The 22279-nt window shown below is 44.5% G+C and overlaps 1 protein-coding gene across 1 annotated transcript in view; it reads left to right on the top strand.

The window, feature by feature from the left end:
• TRIO (trio Rho guanine nucleotide exchange factor) overlaps nt 1–22279 on the top strand; it is a 458240-nt gene that overhangs the window by 260429 nt on the left and 175532 nt on the right. The window contains 5 exon segments of the mRNA XM_030551719.1: nt 696–865; nt 3890–4064; nt 14421–14616; nt 15921–16087; nt 22010–22129. Coding sequence (XP_030407579.1) covers nt 696–865; nt 3890–4064; nt 14421–14616; nt 15921–16087; nt 22010–22129 — 828 coding nt within the window.

Raw genomic sequence — 22279 nt, forward strand, 5'->3', positions numbered from 1 at the left:
GAAGTTTATAGGATAAATTAGTTGTAATGAATAATTCAGCCAGCTGGCATTGCAAGTTATATGCTCTGTCTGGATTTAGTATGGTTCTATACTTGAGTAAGTGGACAGCATAATTGCCATAGCTAAATAGGTGACATACTGAGAGCAGATGAATATTTTCCATAGGATGCTAACTGAGATTGTGTTCTGCACTAAGGCTAGGAAAAGTAGAAAATTCAGTTTATTTTTGATGTGCTTCTTTGACTGCTGTTGTTAATTTTCATGACCACTGCTCAGTGCCATGTACCTTTTATGTATGTGTCACTCAGCAGTGTAAATTTAGCTATTGAGATACATCTCCCTTCCTTCCTTCCTTCACTCAGGGAGTGTTACCATAGCATTTTCCTCCCAGTTACTACCTCACAGAGCTGCAGATGGGACTGACTCTGAATTCTGTGCTGGTTGCTCTGATACGATGTAGTAGGAGAATGGGAAAGAGGTAACATAGCAGCATGGATAAAACTCCACTTGTTTTTCAAGCAAGAGAACACCTTCTGTCTGACATGGGTTCATCAATTTTTGTTTAACATTGAGAACTGAATTTTGTATAAACGGAAGCAAATCTTGTGGGCTCTCTCATCTGTTTGCTTCTCCCAAGGAGATTCATATGAGGTAGTGTCTGCCTGACACCAGTGTTCACTTCTTTTTTCTTGCAGCTATGGACATGGCTCGAGGAGTTACAAAAAGAGCTGCTCGATGATGTCTATGCAGAGTCTGTGGAGGCTGTGCAAGACTTGATCAAACGCTTTGGCCAGCAGCAACAGACTACTTTACAGGTTACAGTCAATGTCATCAAGGAAGGGGAGGATCTTATACAGCAGCTAAGGTAATGCTTCTTCTTCTTTTTATTATTTTTTTTTTTAAGAGAAGTTGGTGTTAAATCTCTTCAACATTATGTTTTAAAGCATTGGGGACATTTCTCCTTAAGCCTCTTTCTGCATATACTTCCCCCATATAATAGATCATTACCCTCTTGATTTTTTTGTAGGGGGAAGGGCGAGTATAATCAGCAGTACTATTAGATGTATTTCATTCTGTGAAGATCTTATCTAACCCTTTGTTTACAGGAAGTTAGGCTCACAAACATTACCTTCACATAAAGGAGAGTTAGCCTCCATAAATTATCTCTATGTGACATGAGTCAACGGGGTATCAGGCAGAGGCACCGTGTGACATGACACGTTTAAGAATCACTGAACTCTGAGCAGCAGCCCTCTCTAAAGAGACTGCTTGTTTTAAACTGACACTTGAAGTTCTTTTGAATGTTAGCACGTGACGTGATTGGTTTTTTGTTTTTTTTTTTTCTGTAGAGGCAATGTGAACGTGTGGTCCTGTCCATTAGTGGTAGCTTAAATAAATCCTTGGGCACTTTCTGAATTCTGCAGAAGTGGGTGTTACCTCATCTGTGGTGGTGGTGATTTTTTTTCCTCTTTTTTTTTTTTGGCTTTATGCTCAAGTAAAATCGAATCATGTAATTCAGAATACAACGAAGTATGTAGTCATCATGTCTCATTTCCTCTTCAAAATGAAAAGTTTTACATGGGTTTAAATTTTAATCTTGACACAAATAGAATGTAGATTGAATACCAGGGCTGTTGGGAGGCAAGTGGGGCAATTTGTCCTAGACCCCCACGAGAATCTGTGTCCCCCCCCCCCCCCCGCCTTCACCTTTGCCTTCCCCTATCCACCGGTGCCTCAGCACGCCATTTCCAGGAGCGGCCCTGGACAGAGCTAAAGCAGCATGGCTCCAGCGGGGCCTGAGCTCCTGCCGCTCAGAGCCACGTGGTAAGAGGCTGGGGCTGCAAGCTATGGCTGAGTGGCGGGAGCTCAGGTCCCGCTGGAGCCATGCTGCTTTAGCTCTGTCCAGGGCAGCTCCTGGATGTGGTGCACTGAAGCTCTGGGAACGGGGGGAGATGGTGGTAAGCAGCATGGAAAGAGGGCCAGGGGGTTGGATAAGGGGCAGGGAGTCCCGGGGACAGTCAGGGGACAGAGGTTCGGAGGGGGGGGACGCTCAGGGAACAGGGAACAGGGGGTTGGATCGTGGGCATTCCGGGGGTCTGCCAGGACTCAACGGGGGGTGGATAGGGGTCGGGGCAGTCAGGGGACAGGGAGCAGGAGGGGTTGGGGGGGAAGGGTCCTGAGGTGGTAGTTGGGGGGGTAGCTTCCTTTAAAATTAGCCACTTTAGATTAACAGTGATAGAGCCAAGAGAGCCATGGGGGAGCGATCACATGAGAAGATCAATATCCATCCTGCACCAACTACCTCCTTCCCAACCCTACCAAGGGAGACCCCCTCCCCAACTCCCCTGCATTCCCAAGAGGCTCAATCGTTCTCAAACTTTTGTACTGGTGACCCCTTTCACATAGCAAACCTATGTGCGACCCCCCGCCCCTTATAAATTAAAAACACTTTTTAATATATTTAACACTGTTATAAATGCTGGAGGCAAAGTGGGTGGAGGCTAACAGCTCGCGACCCCCAGTAATAACCTCGTGACCCCCTGAGGGGTCCCGACTCCCAGTTTGAGAAACTCTGGGTTAATTTAATTTTAGCTCCCTGTGTCCATTCACATGCATGTGCTATTTTGAGCATTTCAGTTTTCACAACATAGGCTCATCCCAGATTCTGGAACAAGCTCAAATCTCAGTTCGTGGAGTATGTACATAAGCTATACTAAAGACAAACCCACAGTAACCATCTCCAGTTTGTGAGGAAACAGATAAATTCATGGTGGCTAAGTCCATTAATGGCTTTTAGCCAGGATGGGTAAGGGATGGTGTCCCTAGCCTCTGTCTGTCAGAGGGTGGAGATGGATGGCAGGAGCGAGATCACTTGATCATTACCTGTTAGGTTCACTCCCTCTGGGGCACTTGGCATTGGTCACTGTCGGAAGACAGGATACTGGGCTGGATGGACCTTTGGTCTGACCCAGTATGGCCATTCATATGTTCTAACCTAAATGAACCCAAAGTTATGGAGACACATGTGAGTTAAGGAAGCCAGCAGAGAATCGGAAACCTAGAAAAATCTCTGTCTGGATGGGCTCAGGCGTTTGGTCGCAAGCTGAGGTGGTTCAAAAGTTTTGGATTTTTTTTAAGCAGAATTTTTTTTATTGTTTCTTTAAACAATCAAACACAGCAAGCAGCAAATATTTGGCCACACACTTCTGAAACCACAACAAATTTTGAAGGAAAGCAGACATTGTCTGTGACTTTTTTCTGTTTTTTAAAAACCCCTAGGTTTTGATCCAAAAAAAGTTTTGACGGAAAATATTTATCCAACCCTTTTAATGAGCTTTAGTGCCTTTTAGCACTAGCTGATGCTGAGAACCAGTGATACCTTGTAAAGAAGTTTTCTCAAAACTGGGTTTGTGCCGAGATGCAGAAGGTTTTTAAATTTTTATTTTTCCCAGGGTGGGCCGGGGGGTGGGGGCAAGTGGGGCAATTTGCCCTGGGCCCCACTGGGGCCCCCACGAGAATATAGTATTCTATAGTATTGCAGCTTTTTGTATGGAAGAGGCCCCCAAAATTGCTTTGCCTCAGGCCCCCTGAATCCTCTGGGCGGCCCTGTTGAATACATGTATTAAACAAGAATATGCCTGTATGTTGAACACTGAGGCAGAAAAAGAAATTAATCTAGTATCCTGATGCTTTATTCAATTACTACAGCATAATTTTAATCAAAGAACCTTATGTGCTGAAGAAAGGCCAGCTTCCTCCTAGTGTTGTTCATACTAATGGTTTTAGTTAAAGAGCTTTGTCATGTACGTTTAACAGTTGACTGTATGTAATCCAATTCCTGTTGCTTTTTTTCATAATACCCGTTTTCCTTCCTTTCCACTTTCAATAGGGATTCTGCCATTTCTAGTAACAAGACCCCTCACAACAGTTCTATCAATCACATAGAGACAGTACTGCAGCAGCTGGATGAGGCCCAGTCTCAGATGGAGGAGCTTTTTCAGGAACGCAAGATCAAGCTTGAACTCTTCCTGCAGCTACGCATATTTGAGAGAGATGCAATAGATGTGAGTCTCTGTTTTGTGCATAACATTAATTAAATTTGTTTTAGCCCTATGGGAAGATTTATGCTAAAAAGGATGTATTTTGAATCAGACATATGAAAATAATGATTTCACTGGTTTAGTTGTTACCTGAATGGTCTGACGGATTTGCTTTCCTCCAAAATATGGGAGTGGCATGGCCTAAGTGTAGAACTGGAAGCTAAAGACTCCTTCATTCTAATCCGAGCTCTGATAAACACACTCTGTGACCACTGGCAAATTACTTAATCTTGCTGCTACAGTTAATCCGTGTGTAAAATGGAGCATTAAGCTATCAAACTGACTTTTTCACAGGGGTGTAGAGGATGAAATCATTGTAAAGAGCTTGAGTATGAAAAAACACTACATTAATGCTATTCAGTAGTAGTTATAACCGTCCTTTCTTCGCGCTTGTCTACATCACAAAGTTGCAGCGCTGGTGAGGGGGTTACAGCGCTGCAACTTAGGAGGTGTACACATCTGCAGGGCATCACAGCGCTGCAACTCCCTGTTTGCAGCGCTGGCCGTACTCCCGTTTTGTCTCGGGTGTAGAGGATCCAGCGCTGGTGATCCAGCGCTGGTAATCAAGTGTAGACACTTACCAGCGCTTTTCTTGACCTCCGTGGAATACGTAGGTATCCCAGCATACCTGAGGAAGCCTCTGGTAATCAAGCAGGTCTCCTTCCCCGGTTTGCTCTCGCGTTCCCCGAACCCCCGTGCAAGCAGGTCTCCTTCCCTGCGGTTTGCAGGGGGGTTTGGGGAACGCGAGAGCAAACCGCGGCGAAGCTGGTCTCCTTCCCCGGTTTGCTCTCGCGTTCCCCGAACCCCCGTGCAAGCAGGTCTCCTTCCCTGCGGTTTGCTCTCGCGTTCCCCGAATCCCCGAGCAAGCAGGTCTCCTTCCCTGCGGTTTGCAGGGGGGTTCGGGGAACGCGAGAGCAAACCGCGGCGAAGCTGGTCTCCTTTCCCGGTTTGCTCTCGCGTTCCCCGAACCCCCGTGCAAGCAGGTCTTCTTCCCTGCGGTTTGCTCTCGCGTTCCCCGAATCCCCGAGCAAGCAGGTCTCCTTCCCTGCGGTTTGCAGGGGGGTTCGGGGAACGCGAGAGCAAACCGCGGCGAAGCTGGTCTCCTTTCCCGGTTTGCTCTCGCGTTCCCCGAACCCCCCTTGAAGCCGCCCAACAGCGCTGCAGTGTGGCCACATCTAACACCACTTGCAGCGCTGGTTGCTGTAAGTGTGGCCACTCTGCAGCGCTGGCCCTATACAGCTGTACTAATACAGCTGTAACAACCAGCGCTGCAAAATTGTAGATGTAGACATACCCTGAGAATCTGGTGTGCAGAAGAGGAAGGGTATGTCTACATCTACAATTTTGCAGCGCTGGTTGTTACAGCTGTATTAGTACAGCTGTATAGGGCCAGCGCTGCAGAGTGGCCACACTTACAGCAACCAGCGCTGCAAGTGGTGTTAGATGTGGCCACACTGCAGCGCTGTTGGGCGGCTTCAAGGGGGGTTCGGGGAACGCAAGAGCAAACCGGGGAAGGAGACCAGCTTCGCCACGGTTTGCTCTCGCGTTCCCCGAACCCCCCTGCAAACCGCAGGGAAGGAGACCTGCTTGCTCGGGGATTCGGGGAACGCGAGAGCCAACCGCAGGGAAGGAGACCTGCTTGCTCGGGGGTTCGGGGAACGTGAGAGCAAACCGGGGAAGGAGACCTGCTTGATTACCAGAGGCTTCCTCAGGTATGCTGGGATACCTGCTTATTCCACGGAGGTCAAGAAAAGCGCTGGTAAGCGTCTACACTTGATTACCAGCGCTGGATCACCAGCGCTGGATCCTTTACACCAGAGACAAAACAGGAGTACGGCCAGCGCTGCAAACAGGGAGTTGCAGCGGGTGATGCCCTGCAGATGTGTACACCTCCTAAGTTGCAGCGCTGTAACCCCCTCACCAGCGCTGCAACTTTGTGATGTAGACAAGCCCTCATTTGCAGATATATTAAACCTCAAGAGTGCTCTTGAATGGCTGTTTTTGCTGCTCTTGGAAAGCCATAGCTGCTTCAACTAAAACAAACAAAAAGCGCCCTCCCCCCCAGTTTTCCATAGCATTTAAAATAACAAAAGCCACCCATTCAGTTTTACTTCAAGACCTGCCCAAACTTGCAAGCAGCTTGTGGACTGGCCAACACTTGGATGAAAATACTTGCTATTGGTGTGAATGCTTTTTGGCTATATGTGTTTTAAGTAACTTTACATTTCAGATTAATCCACAAAAGAATCTAGATTCCCCATATGTTAGTAAAATGGCCTTTCAAAGATGCTGCTGGGTTAATCATGTATCCTTTAAAAAAATAAAACAATTCAAGCCGTTAACTGCTGTTTGATACTATAAATGCTCAGAAACTTAATGCAGAATTAAGGGTGACCCAGTGGTGCCTGAATATGGAGAGTGGCTAAATTTAAACCTATGAAAACAAAGAACTGAAGAGTTAAGGTTCATGCCAACCTCCACAGTGCAATCTTAAGTCTGCCCTATGGAGCTGGCAATAGCCATGAGAAATGGCTAGAAAGGCGGTGCAAAGGTTAACGAACTACTGAGATGTGGTGGTTTCTCAGTCTCTTCATGTCTTCAAATCAAGAATCTTATTGGAAGATGCTTTAGTCAGACCAAAACTGTTTGGCTCAATGCAAGAGTAACTGGGTGAAATTCTCCGGCCTGCGTTATACTTTGTTGTTAAATATCTGTGTATCTATTATAGAAGATATGAGGGAAAACTAAGAACATGCCATTGTTTGCATTGTGCTCCACACACTTGAATTCCAGTATTTATCTGCATGCCTTCTAACTATAGTCATTGTGCTAGATGTTTCTGTTCTGAATGGTGGAGCGATTTGTTGAAGCAGCTTGTCAGATCTGTGATGAGTAGAGAGGTGCTTGTGTACCTCAAGGAATCAAATATGCCTCATTTCAGCACTGAGTTTGGTAGCATGTCAATAGAGGTGCACAAAAGTGTCTGTTTGACATAGGGACTGACATACCTCACTGGTCTCAAGGGCTTACTGAGGGTTACGTGAAGGCAATGTCTCAGAAGGAATCTTCAGGGCAAGAGTTGAAAGGTGGTTTATGTGGAGTAGGCTCAGTGTTTGAGTATAGGCCAGGTACAGGCAGCTTCTGTTTGCTACATCTGACTTAAACCTGAGTTTTACCTTAGCTAAGGAAAGGTGTTACACTTCGTCCTAGAGTGCTAATGTGCACTGTTTCCAAAGAGTTGTGTGGTATCTATGAAGGCAGAGTATCCTCAGAGAGGAAACAGTCACAGTTGTGTCGCAAGAGTGGTGTGGACCTTAACTTTGTATTTCCTGGTTTTCACCAGGTTTAGCCACTCTCCACCTTCCGGAAATGTACAAGGCACACCAGGCAGCCGTAACTTTCTGTTAATGACATTTTCAGCATTTAATTACCTTTGTTTAAAAAAAAAAAAAATTCACAGCACCTCTGTGATGGGGCGTGCCTCACCACTGCGGCGCCTCCTGCTGGCTGTCTGGGGAATTAGCGCTGTCACCTCTATTCCTGAATCCACATGACTCCCAGGACCACAGCGTCCTCTTCAGTGACACTGCCCTCCAGCTGTGCCACACATTCTGTCCCTACTTCGGGGGGAACCTGCAGTCTACTGTCCAGCAACTTCCTTCAGTGCAAACTGCAGTCCATGGGCTAGCCCCTTCCTTCAGTGGCTCCAGCACCCTCCTTGCCCTCAGTCTGTAGATCCCTGCAGCCTGCCAGGAGCTGCCTTTAGCTCCCTGAGTCTCTGCCTGCAGCACTGCTCTGCGCAGGGTGCTTGCTGCCCTCCGTCTACAAGGCAGCCACTCCTCCTCCCTTCTCAAGCTCCACGGAGTGACTCTCTTTGCTCTGTTCTGCCCTTCTTATATGGGCCAGCCTGGCCCTGATTGGTTGCTCCTATAATCCCTTCTGTGATTGGCTGCCTCCCACACATCCTCCCTAGGGCTGCTTTTAGCCTCTTTTCTCCCAGTGTGGGGCAGATGCCCCATGACAACCTCCTTTTAATATAGCCCAGCTTTTCCTCTCCACTGCCTCTGGCTCCTTAGGAATGATTACTCTGGCTACAGAAGGCATTGGCTGCATGTTGATCCCTTCACTGCCCCCTTTATCATCTCTTCCATCTCCCCTCTCTCCGCCTGGCTAGCACAGCCTGGTTCTCCCTTCTCCCCACAGAGAAACTGGCATCAGCATGGGAACTGCAGTTTGAGGAGAGGCTGCAGGGGACTAGCATGGAGTTAGTGGGAAGTCTTCCGATGTCTGTTCCTCAGCTATTTGAAAAACAAGTAGCACTGACTTGCCTTACAGGGGAGTTGGGAGGGTAAATACAATAAAGATTGGGAGGTGTTCAGATACTACAGTGATAGGGGGCCACCTCAGTCCCTGTGATTGGCTGAAGCCCTGCAGCATCCCCACTCCACAGTTCTGACCCCTTCCTTTCCACCCGGCACTGTTCCAACACTCCATCTGCACTGCTCTGACCCACATGTTCCTTCCCCTGTGCTCAGACTTGCCTTCCACTGCTCCAGTTACTCCAGCATTTCCTCCACCACACTCACTGCTCGAACCCCGCTACCTCTACGTACCTGTTGTTTTGAGCCCCACTCTCTCACACCAGCTCCACCCTCATCCTTGCCACTCCGTGCCCCCGGCAAAGTTGAAGGGGATGGGGCTGTGAGCTGCCTGTATCTGCTGGAGGCAGGAAGGGGCAGGAGAGTGCCCGCCCCCCCTGGCCAAGTGTAAGGGATAGGGCTCTGCACATCCGTTTACAGCATAGAAGACATGTAGAAGTGTCCCATTAACGTCAGTGAGAAGTTCTCAGCAGAACGAGGGCGCTCTATGGAGATGAATGCAGTCTGAATCAATAGCTCTTTGAGTTACTGCAGCATTCATCTAAGTGCCTGTTCTTCGGTATTATCAGGCTGCCCCTCTCCCCCTTCCAGGTTTGCTGCTCTTGTGGGCCAAGCTCAGCTCCTCAGTTCCCATGCTTTGTGCCTGCTCCAAGCATGTCTCCTCTCAGTTCCCCATCCAGAGGGTCAGGGACCTCCAGATGCTAGCTCACAAAAGCAGCAGAGATTGGGGCTCTGACCTTCTCAGACGGTCATGCTCCCCCCAGATTCCAGCTCATGCTGCAGGGCAGAGAGTGAAGCTTAGAAGTGTCCAGAGCGGCAGAGCCCCCTGCATGCTCGTTCACATATGGGGGGTCAGTGAGAGGTGCTCAGAACCTTCCAGAGGGACAGGACTCCCCAGATCCCATCTCGCACATGGGTGTGGGCAAGGAGACTGGCTCAGAGTCCCCAAATCCTGGCTCATTCTTGGCACCCAGCTGTGTCCCTGAGAGATCGGGCTGTGAATGGGTTCATCCAGGGTCGGAGGAGCAGCGCAGAGGTGGGAAGGGAAGAGTGTGGGGCAAACAGTGTTTGAGGGCTCCCTTACCCTAACAAAGGTGGCTGTCTAGAGTGTTCTCACTTGTCAGTAGCTGTGCCAAAGCTCCGTCCTACAGGGGAAGTTTGGCAAAGGGACAGAGAACACATTCCCTCCACTACCCAACCCACCCCCTCGCTGCTCCAACCCCCCTGCCTCATCTTCCTGCTTCCACCCCACAAAGTGTATAAGAATCTGAAAATGTTAGGATCAGCTGATGTAAGGGGCAGGGGCTGTTGAAAGGAAACCCTTGACCAAACTGGCCAGTAACTTGCTCTTCTTTGATCATACTCAGTTCTGTTGCTTAGGAAACAGCTGAAGACCCTGTTTGTCTAGGGTCTTTCATCTTCACTTGGTTTAATTCCTTGACAGCAATTCTTAAGTAAAATCAGATTTTTCATTTAGATTTTAGAGCATGTTAAAGCAGAAACTTTGGTGTCAGGGCAAAACTCCCCAAAAGAGCCTTTGCTGGATGCAGGCAGAGAACCGGAAATATGCACAACACGCACTCTCTTGAGAGCTGCCAAGGGTGGGGCTTGAACTCACAATGCATGGGAGTTGCTCAGGTTCAGTAAACAGAACTTGTCACCTTGAGCCACCCAGTTGCCGTGACAACAGATGGCCTGGAAGCCCTTTTGCTGTTAACAAAGTCCTGGTCTTGCTGAACATATATGCTTGAATCTGTGTGCCAAGTTAGCACAAGCTGATTGGAAGTTCCTGACTCTAAACTTAATAACTACTTCAATATTGCTTCCCCAGCAGGGTAGTGGGAGCTGTGCACTAATGAACAGCAGTGCTGATTGACTGAGATCTAGCTGGGAAGGATCAGAGCCATAGGTTAAGTCTTAGGTGTCTGCAAAATCATGCTGAAACACTAAGGCATGTCTTCACTGGCAACATTAAAGCGCTGCCGCAGCAGCTCTTCAATGTGGCTTGTGTAGTCGCGGCTTGTGTAGTCGCTCTAAAAAAAAACCACCTCCATGAGGGGAATAGCTACCAGCGCAGGTGCACTGTCTACACTGGCACGTTACAGTGCTGAAACTTGCAGCGCTCAGGGGTGTTTTTTCATACCCCTGAGCAAGAAAATTTCAGCACTGTAAAGTGCCAGTGTAGACAAGCCCACAGATGACTTTGTAAAATGCTGCAGTAAGGGGAGGCTGTAACTTGGAAGCCTTTGCTCAAATGATCCCATATTTGAACCACTGATATTACCCAGCATCCACCATGAGGCACAACCAATTTCAAGCCAATCAGAGGTAGCATGAGGATTTTTAAAGTGCTTAGAGTAGTCTGCTTTTAAACAGAAAGTAATGCTCAGACTTGACTGTCGCTACCTTGGCACTCAGCTCTGTTAACCATTTGTGGTGTTTACTGTTTTACTTAGCTTTGATAGTGAAAATAAACTGCTTGATTTCTCAAGCAATAGCACAATTCTGCAGTATTTAAATCCATGGGTACAGTTATAGAATCATAGAAAAACAGGGCTGGAAGAGGCCTCAAGATGTTATCGAGACCAGCCTCCTGCACTTAGACCATTCCTGGCAAGTGTTTGTCCAATGGGGATTCCCCAGTCTCCCTTGGAAGTTCATTCCAGATCTTAACTATCCTTATAGTTAGAAAGTTTCTCCTAATATCTAACTTAATCTCCCTTGCTGCAGATTGTCCAAAACTACATGTCCAACCTTCAGTGGACATGGAGAACAATTGATCACTATCCTTTCTATAACAGCCCTTAACATATTCGAAGATTATTATCAGACACGCCCCCAGTCATCTTTTCTCAAGACTAAACATGCCCAGTTTTTTTAATCTTTCCACATACGTCAGGTTTTGTAAACCTTTTATCATTGTTGTTTGTTCACTCTCGTCTGAACTGTCTCCAGTTTGCTCACGTCTTTACTAAACTGTGGTGTCCAGAATTGGACACAGTATTCTAGCTGAGGCTTCACCAGTGCCGAGGAGAGCGGACAATTTACATCCCTTGTTTTATACAACAGTCCAGTTAATACACCCTAAAATAATTGCCTTTTTCCCATCTGCATCACATTGTTCACTTATATTCATTTTATGATCCACTATAACCCCCAGATCCTTGTCAGCAGTACTACCGCCTGCCCACGTATTCCCTAGTTTGTATTTGTGCATTTGATTTTTCCTTTCTAAGTTAAGTAATTTGCACTTACTTATCTTCACTGGATTTCATCTTGTTGAATTCAGACCAATTCGACCAATTTTTTCGAGATACTTTTGAATTCAAATCCAGACCTTTGAAGTGTTATCAACCCCTCCCATCGTCGTGTCACGTGCAAATATTACAAGTATACCATGAACTCCATTATCCTTGTCATTAATGAAAATGTTTAATAGTACCAGACAGATGTCGATCCCTGCAGGATGCCACTAGATACACCCTCTCAGTTGGACAGCGAACCATTGATAACTACTCTTTTGAATATGGTCGTTCAACTAGTTGTGCATCCACCTTTGTAGTAATTTAATCTAGACTGCATTTCTCCAGTTTGTTTATAAGAATGCCATGTGGGACTGTGTCAAAAGCCACACTAAAATCAAATTTTATCACATCTACTGCTTTTTCCCTAACCACCAGGCCAGTAACCCTATCAAAGAAGGAAATTAGGTTTGTTTGCCATCACTTGTTCTTGACAAATTTATGTTGGCTATTCAACCCTGTTATCCTGGGAAGTACTTACAAACTGATGGTTTAGTAATTTGTTCCAGAAACTGGACTCACCAAAGCCCTGACTCTGTCTGTGCTGCCATTTATAACTGTGCTAGCTCTGTGTGCAGTGTCTGCGAGCCCTCCTGAGAGTGGACGTACCCTAAGGGATCCAATATAGCATACCTCAAAACATGCCCATGTTACAGCTTTAAAATACTGTGTGTTTAAGTGGCTAATTTGCATGATGTCTAGTAAGCAAAGTAACCAGAGTTAAAAAATGCATCCAAGCACATAACCCTTCTACCCATTGCTTAAGCTGTGATCCTTTCTGATCAACTTTTTTCCCACATGGCCAGATAAACCCAATAGGTACCAATAGTGCGTCAAGATTTCTGTGCAGCATTCCTGTGTTCTTGTACCTTTTCAATCCTGAGTCACCCCTTGGCAGATCAGTGTCAGAGCCCCTCACCGTGTTACAACCCCCTATAATAGTGCCAGTTTTTCCCATAGCCAGTTAGGCAGCAGCCCCAAGACCTGCATTGTTATTACCCAGCTTACATGAGCACCTCTTAGCTGGGCTATCTGGTTTTCAGTGTTTTCTGCCTCTCTTTCCTCACTGCTGTTGGTGCCCATCTGTCTTGCTCCCCAAATCACAGTGCCCTAGGAATAGGCTTGTCCCAACAAATTGGTTTGTATGATGATTCTTTTCTCATGCCAGTGCCAATTTTCAGTGAAACATATAGGAGTCTAGAAAGGTTTTGTAGTAAAACATAGATAATAGGCTCCAGATCATTTGGTGTTCAAGGTTTCTCTGTATGAAACAGGTTGGTTTGAGTCCTCTGGCTGTTCTATCTTTTTCTAACCTATCACAAGAAAGTAATCCAGTCTGATCAACAGTGAGACTTGCAGATATTCCATTGGGATACTGTGCTAACTTTGTATAAATTGCCTTTGTTTTTTTTAATTAACTGTTTGCAGTTTCTGATAGTTGTTTATGCCTTAGGCTTGGTCTACACCCAAAACTTAAGTTGACCTAGTTAAGCCAACCTACGCAGTGGTATAGACAGCGCTTTGTCAGTGGAAGAAATCTTCTGTCGAACTAGCTGCTTCTCTTGAAGGAATGGGCTTACTACAGTGAAGGAAAAAACCTTCTATCACTGTAGTAAGGGTCTATGCTACAGCGGCATAGCTGCAGTACTGCAGATGTGCTGTTCTAGTGCTTGTCATGTAAACATCTCCCCGATGGTATCAGCTACAAGAGTGCTGCTAATTTTCAAATTGACACATGGAAAAATACTCATTTGGGAAGAAATAAAATGACTCTGCATTTGATTTGAGGTACTAAAAGATGGTTTGCTAAAATACCATGTAACTGACATTGAAGCTGTGTCAAGAGACATGTAGATCTAAGTAAACTAAGTTTGGGTACACTTTAAAAGCAAGATTTCAGAATGTAAGATTGATCAGATAGGTTATATAATTACTGCACTTGAGCGTTTCTTCATAAAATTCTCAATATACTACTACAAGAGTTTTGTTAAGCAGTTAGCTGGTAATGGAACACGCTCAAGAAAACCGACAGTTCCTGCTCACAAAGGTGTGGTGTTATTGGTTCGTTTTATTAATGCATCTGAGTGGCGTAGCTGAAGGCTAAACTGGCATATTATGCTGCTATATGACTGTGTTTTCTTACCACTCTTCGCGTAAGGAAATAGATTTTCTACCTGAGGTGTTATGCCAAAGTTTTTCTTTTACCCATGGTACAAACACTATAATTCTGCTGTCTACAAAGTGATGTGCTTGTAAATTGATATTAAAAGTGCATGTGCATGCACAGACGCACGCTCTGCTGTTGGCCTACAGAGCCAGCGCAAACCTCAAGGAGGAATTCCTTACCTCCCAAATTAGCAGAATTTTCTTGCCTGCCTACATAACAAAACTAATAACTTCCAAAACTTGCTCAGACAGCCCAGTGTTTGTGCAAGTCAGTAATAGTTATGTTAGTCTGTAGCTTAGATGATCTGCTGAATGGATATTATGAAGTTGTTAGCTGGGGAAAGAACAGATGGGGGAGGAAAGCATAGTTCTTCTAACTTGTTTTTGAATTCCTGATCATCTGATTCTCTAGTACAAATGGAACAAGTTGTAGTTATTAAACCCAATAAAATCCTCTCCTTTCTCTCTATCAGATAATTTCAGACCTTGAATCGTGGAATGATGAGCTCTCTCAGCAGATGAATGACTTCGACACTGAAGATCTTACAATAGCAGAGCAGAGACTCCAGCACCATGCAGACAAAGCCCTGACCATGAATAACCTGACCTTTGATGTCATACACCAAGGACAAGATCTGCTGCAGTATGTCAATGAAGTGCAGGCCTCTGGTAAGATGGATCTGTCCCATCTTATTCCGGTTAATATCTTTACAGGGATTATCCAGACTGATACTAACAGGGCGTCTGAAAGTGGCATCGATCCCCATTAATCACAATCAAGAGGGGAGTGGACATGTATTCTGCTTCTGGAAAATAATTCCACAGCATTTTAATAAACTAGATGAGGCATGCTGATCACTCATAAAATAGATCCTACTAACAATTAAAATGCTCAGGTTTAAAGTGGAAGTGGAAGGATCTCTGTAGGATGTGAAAGTAAATAGAAAGATAAATAGAATTAATAGTACAGGGAATTTATTTTGAGGTCAGTCATGTCTGTAAATTATGCATTGACTTTATAAGTAAAAGCAATTCATATTTTAGGCCATGTCTACATCTAAAATTTTGCAGCGCTGGTTGTTACAGCTGTATTAGTACAGCTGTATAGGGCCAGCGCTGCAGAGTGGCCACACTTACAGCAACCAGCGCTGCAAGTGGTGTTAGATGTGGCCACACTGCAGCGCTGTTGGGCGGCTTCAAGGGGGGTTCGGGGAACGCGAGAGCAAACCGGGAAAGGAGACCAGCTTCGCCGCGGTTTGCTCTCGCGTTCCCCGAACCACCCTGCAAACCGCAGGGAAGGAGACCTGCTTGCTCGGGGTTCCGGGAACGAGAGAGCAAGCCGGGAAAGGAGACCAGCTTCGCCGCGGTTTGCTCTCGCGTTCTCCGAACCACCCTGCAAACCGCAGGGAAGGAGACCTGCTTGCTCGGGGTTCCGGGAACGCGAGAGCAAGCCGGGGAAGGAGACCAGCTTGATTACCAGAGGCTTCCTCCTTCCACGGAGCTCAAGAAAAGCGCTGGTAAGTGTCTACATTGGATTACCAGCGCTGGATCACCAGCGCTGGATCCTCTACACCCGAGACAAAACGGGAGTACGGCCAGCGCTGCAAACAGGGAGTTGCAGCGCTGGTGATGCCCTGCAGATGTGTACACCTTCAAAGTTGCAGCGCTGTAACTCCCTCACCAGCGCTGCAACTTTCTGATGTAGACAAGTCCTTAGTTTCTTAATCCTTTTCACTTGATTTTCTTTACAATATCCTGCTGCATTTAACCCTTCACAAGATATCATTATAGACTTTAAGGATTTCTCCTAAGATAATGTTGAGCATTCACTTGCTCATTGTAAAACGCCTGGAAATTCTTTGAGATTTACGTATATTTTACTGAAATGAAAATGGTTAGTATATAATAATTATAATATGGAACTCCCCTGGAAATTAGATCCAGGTATGTTTCAAATTAATGGATCTCCACAGGTGTGGAGTTGCTTTGCGACAGAGATGTAGATATGGCAACTCGTGTTCAGGATCTGCTGGAATTTCTTCATGAGAAACAACAGGAGCTGGACTCAGCAGCGGAACAGCATCGGAAGCACTTAGAACAGTGTGTGCAGCTGCGCCACCTGCAGGCTGAAGTCAAACAGGTATGAGCTAAATATGTTCTGTGCATTGTGAGTAGGTGTGTGTATATGTTCCATATATAGACATGTGTATGCAAATAAGATAGCTATGTTGTAAGAAAAAAGTGTTTTAACTTTTTTTTTTTGCAGGTTTTTGGGCTGAGAATTAAGCATCTAGCACACTTGACTCTCAAAGCGGATAATACCAGTTTAATTGTTGTTAACAATTACTGTTTGCTATGGAACAATGCTGTCTGAAGAGCAGTTAGACTGTTCAGTTCAGTTCATTTTTATATCTTCCCTGTAACAGACAGTAAAAAATCCTTTGAAATCTTCCCTGAGCTCTGCAGTGAGATTAGCTCAGGTGCCTTCCTGGCATCACTTACCAGTAAGGAGGGATAATGTGTAACAGCAGGGCACATCGTATTGGCTGAGCAAAGTGAGGCCTTTCACTCAACTTGATGGCATCTCTGTCTTTCTGTAATGCGATAACTTTGGAATGCTGCATGTAGACAAATCCAAATTTTCAGAGATGGTTTTAGGTATCGGTGGCCAGAACTCTATTGATTTTGGTGAAATTAAGAAAGCCAGAAGGGGAAAAAGGGGCATACAGAGCCCTTGCACCTGGTGACAGAGTCAGCAGCTTCAGCCAGCTCTAATTGTCCATAGATCTAAGAACTGGTTGATGACAGCCATTAACATCTTCTAGCTCCTATTAGCACCTTCCAACTTAATGACAGTCCCCATCTGAGCTCTACCCATTGTCCAAATAGAGTTTAAAATGTTGGTACCCTGGATGACTTACTCCCAGACAGGAGGGCAATGGGGGGGACCTGGGTTAAGGAAGACTGGGGAACCTGGGAATGGGGGGGTGGGTCAGCCCACAGAGCCCCTGGAATATGGAATAGAAGAGAGCGGGGAGCATAAAGAGCCCCTGGCATGAGGGAAGGGGTTGAGGTGGGTTGTAGGGAACCCTAAAGTAGAGGGGGAGGATGGGAGGGCCCCCCGCCGGGAGCTAGTGAAAGGGAATGAAGGAGTGCAAGGAGCCCCTGGTGTGCAAGGAGCTCAGCCTGCAGAAGCTGTGAAGTATGTGACCACCCTATTTTAATGTAACTTGAACTATCTAAATGTTTATAGTTGGCCAGTGTGCAGACTGATGCACTCTAGGCTGTGCTTGTTAGAATGATTACAGAGTGTAAACTACTATTTTAATGTAAGAGGAATGAGATTTTACAATGATTTAGCTTAGACAGCCTTCTGTTGTTTATTACATGCTGTCTTGTGAGGATGAAAGGAAAATGCCAATTGGTTATGATGTCCAATCTGCACAATATACTCTTGATTGCAGAGATTCTCTTACCAGCTGAGACAGGATCTTTTCTTTATGAAATGCTGATGGACTAAAATGGTGGTATCAGTTGCCCTACCCCTCCCTTTCCAGTGAGATCATTCTCATTTTAGAATATATGATACACACTACATTTACGTTTTAATCATGTACATAATTCTTACTATAGCGTACACTGTCCTGTCACCTTCGTTTGTGTATGAGAGCTGGGGGAATAGGGAATGAGAGAGGAGGAGCAGTTGAAAATTGCATTGACATGTGTTGCTGATCACAGCAGTTGACAGAGGTATACTGCTGAAAAATATCAATGTCACGCTTAAGATGTGTTTTCAGGATTTATTCTGTACACCCTGTGAGACTCTTCTTTTTTCTGAGTGATTAGTAATACTAGCTAAAGTGGACATTGCAAGTTTTTTGTAAAACCAAAGTATTGAAAACATTTAACATAAGCCTCTTATATAGATGTTAATTGCTGAGATTGGACCCCTCTTCTTCTTGAAGTAAGTTTGTGGGAATCTTTCAGCTGACTTAAAAGGCAGTTGGATCTGGCCCTTTACAACTAGAGCACATTTCTAGTGTTGTAAATAAAAAACACTTGCCAAGATAGTATTGTTGATACTGTCTAGTCATAAAACAGTAATATTCCCACCCAGGAGATAGGCTGTTTACAGAGCATCTTTCTGGGTATATTTTTTTTTTGATTTTTTTTTTTGTTTTTGGTACCTTCAGATTTATGAATGTTCACATGAAAGTGTGCAACTTATAAAGAATATTTAGATTGCAAGATCTTCAAGGCAAGTCTCTCTCTTGTGGTTAGTATAGGTCATAACAGAAATCAGGGCCCTATTATGCTTGTCTCGAGGTGATACCTTAATATCAACAATTAAGAACCCATCTCTATTTGTCTAGAGCTTTATATTAACTCTAATACTGTCATTCTTGACCTGTCACATTTTTCAAAGGTGTTTGAATTTTCAAATAAGTTCATAAACTGTGCTTAATACAAATACTTATTTAAACACACAACGGAGAGGGTGCATGTATATGTTAAAACACTTAATTTGTAAGCTTATCGCTCCTTATCCATATAATCTAAAAATGCTTCTCTCAACTTGAGACTGAGAAGTGTCTGAATCTAAAAACATAATCTGATACTTTGTATTTGTATGGTCTCCTTAGGATTCTACTAACACCCTTTGAAGTGTTTTTGGACTAGTAACTTTTATTTCTTCTGACTTTTGTTATGTTAATACAAATACATGAGGGTTTTTTTTTGGGGGGGGGGGGTGTTAAGCCAGGAAGAGGACCACTTGCTGTTTCCTCTGAACTGGAAAATGCTTTGTAGCTCAGTAGGTCACAGCCCGTGCACTATCTGAGAGTAACATGACATAGTAAATCTCCTTTTCAGACTGTTTTGTTTGTATTTTGTTACCGGAAGCCCTGAACACATGGTTTCCAGGGTTAAATTACTGTGATTTCCTGCCCAATTTACTGTTGAACTGGACATAAGCATCCATTATGGTATGGAGAGGCTCTCTCTCTCCAGGGCTAAGATTGTAACCAGCTTTTCATTTTAGTCATGATTTTGAGAGCCCCACCCCACCCCAGCTGTGAAAACTGCTGCTACTGCTGACTTTTTTTCATGATTCATTTACGTATCGCAGCAGTGTGGCATGGTGCCCTGCAAAGAAAAAGGAGTCCATAGCTCAAGCTATTTACCACCTAATGGAAACAAATAAGCTGTGCCTGTGCTGGATTTAGTTGCCACAATTGTCCCTCAACTCCACCAGTGATAGCAACAATGGTGGGAGCATTGTAAAGACGAGGCTTTTGTGGCTACCTATATTTTGATCGGAGTTGTCCATCCCTGCTCTGAGCACAGCAAATGAACATGGTGATAAAAACATCCATGGGTGCTGGTGCCTTAATTACTGTACCTCTATCACTGGTGCAGCTTTTTATTTCAAAAAAAAAAAAAAAAAAAAAAAAAAAAAAAAAAAAAATCCACAAGCTAGAATGATAACGGAAAATGAGGAGGTAGGGGAAGGGCTAAAGGAAGAACAGAGGCTTTAATACATCACATAAAAGATTTGCTTGCTAAATTAAGATGCCTAATAGAATCGAGTAGGGCAAGAGTAGATAGCAGTGGAGAGTGGTATAGAAGAAGGGTTTTGCGGTATGACTTGGAGGGGACTCGGGATGCTTGGTGTGCAAGAAGAGAGATTGCTTCCGATGTAGGGGCTAGTAGAGCTTGACTTGAACTCCAGAGATGTGTGGTGTCTGGCTAGAAGAGAATTTTTTGGAGAAGTGAAAGGTAAACTGGATGCAACACACATCAGACATTGGCTTGAAAAATAAGGATGTTTTGCTTTTTCCGTAAGTAATCTAATAGTTTTTGCCTCAGGAAACTTAACTGAGATTTTAAAAAAAATTGAACATCTGTGTTCTGATGGTGTTTGTTATATCCATTGACTTCCTGATATCTGTAGTGGGGTCACCAGAGCTTATGGAGTTTAACATATGTCCCAATCATAGAAGGGGGCTCCTGTAGGGAGGCCCCCACTCGGTCCTGAGCCATTCAAAAGCTCCTATGTTGACATTATACCATAGTAATGCTTCACAACTATAGACTGAAATACATTCTAGCTCGAGAAACCAAGAACAAACACCAAAGTTTCCCCGATGAATTCTTAAGACTTTCTAAAAAATAACTACATTTTTTTTATGTCCATTAAAGTAGCATAAATCAATAGCTTGTAGGCCAGTGTAGTTAGCTAGTTAGTTATCCAGGTCAAATTTATAAAATGACAAAGAGTGGAATTGCACCTTAGCTCTTTTCCACTGCACCTTATGAGACCATCATATGCCTTCCTGTCATAGAAGATGAGAAATATTAATGAGGGAGAGAACAAGCTAGCAGTTTCCATGAACTGGGGAAAGGAGAAACAATCTAATATGAAATGCACCTGGAAGAAGCTTTGTGGATCTAAATTATCATCCTCCTTGTTTACAAACTGTGATGTTGAGAACTGTTCATAATAGCTGAGAGGAGATGATGCCCATGTGCAGTTAAACTTTGACAGTATGACCAATACAATTTCTTTGCTGTATGATGCTCTTCATGCTAACAGTTGCCCCATCTACATGAATAGATTCATCCTCCATGGCACTTAACTTGACAATACTTCAGTACTAACTTTCTATCTTCGAGACTTATACAATTCTTACTCCAGTCTTCCTGGTGAGTTGATTTATGACAAATGGAGGGGAATTCATCACCATTTTAACTTCTCAAATATACATTAATTAGATTCTCTGTGGCTGCAGATCTTCCTAATAGGATAATACTTCTTGCTATATATACCCCACAGCTGCGGACTTGTTAAAATCAATAAGTGAAGCCTCAAAATACCTTGATTTAAAATATTCCTGGTCAAACTGGCAAAAAGTGCAACTCTAAAGGTCAGTTACTGGATCTGTGAAGCTTGTTCTGAGTGGAGATACCTTACAGTAGGGTAGGCAGGTTGGTGGAAGCAGAGAACAGAGTTGTAGTTGTTTGAGGTACCTTAACTCTGCATTTCCATGTTTTTCTACTTTAACCCTTTTCACTTTGAGACTATATAGAATGTTTAATTTCTTTGACTTCCTTCCTGGTTTCCTGTCCTTGACATGCTTTCAACGTATCATGACAACTCCATCTTTAAGTGCTTAACTGTCAAACTAGGTATTGACAGATAGCCATATAAATATGGTGACATTTTTGACAGCGTGGGAGGTAGAAGTGACATATCATATAAACAGAACATAAGTGTCAAAAGAGGTCTTGCTGTTTGTAACTTCCTGAGTTGTCAGAGGGAGAACTAGGCTTGGCGCTGTTCCCCCTGCTGGAGGGGGAAGATCCAACTCCGAGTTACTGTGGTTATGCAACACCCTAACTAGTTACTTGACATTGTGTTTTAAACCCGCTACTGATGTGTATGGGTGCTATCACATTTGTATTGCACTGGGAACCAAATGGGATTCTATTCTTGTGAGTGCCAGGCAGTGGGGTTCACACTTGATGGGAGTGCAGAACTACTCACCCATGAGCATTCAAAAGTCAGAAGGGAGAGATGAGCCCAAAACATGCATTAACATTAGTCCTTTAGATTGCCTCAGTATGTTCTACTTAATGCTTCATTCCCCAGTAAAAGGCTTAATGGATGACTTAAGGATAGCTCGAGTTCAAGTTTATTGACAACTAAGAATTAAAAGCAAAAAACAAACAAAAAAAACAGTGGTCATTATCTTAGCATTTGTATGTGCGAATAGTCATAAATGTACAGTTACTAAGTCTTATGCTCGCAGTTCAAATTCTTGATCTGAAACATGACAGCTAGACAGCTAAATTAATGTGTTAGCTGTTATAAAGCGGATCTGTAATTTCATGTAGTGTTATTTTCCAGGCACTGGCAAGGGCATTATGTTGTGGAACAAGTCTTGTTTCCTTAAGTAGTGTTAATTGCAAATAACTTACTTCTGTGTAATAATAGAAATGGAGCCTTTCTTGCTGATCAGAGGAGGAGTTCTAAATTGTGCTGTCTTGTGTTCTGTTTCAGGTGCTGGGCTGGATCCGAAATGGGGAGTCTATGTTAAATGCGGGGCTTATCACGGCTAGCTCCCTGCAGGAGGCAGAACAGCTGCAAAGGGAACATGAACAGTTCCAGCATGCTATAGAGGTATGAAAAGTGTGGTGTTCATGCCATTCTCTCCCTCCCCCCCCCCATTTTTGTCCCGTCCCTCCCCAGACCCCTGCCCCATCTACTCCCTGTACCCTGACCACCCCCGAAAACCCCATCCCTGACTGCCCCCCGCTGCCCCATTCCAAC

Source organism: Gopherus evgoodei, chromosome 2, assembly GCF_007399415.2.
Source record: "Gopherus evgoodei ecotype Sinaloan lineage chromosome 2, rGopEvg1_v1.p, whole genome shotgun sequence".
Classification (NCBI taxonomy): domain Eukaryota; kingdom Metazoa; phylum Chordata; order Testudines; family Testudinidae; genus Gopherus; species Gopherus evgoodei.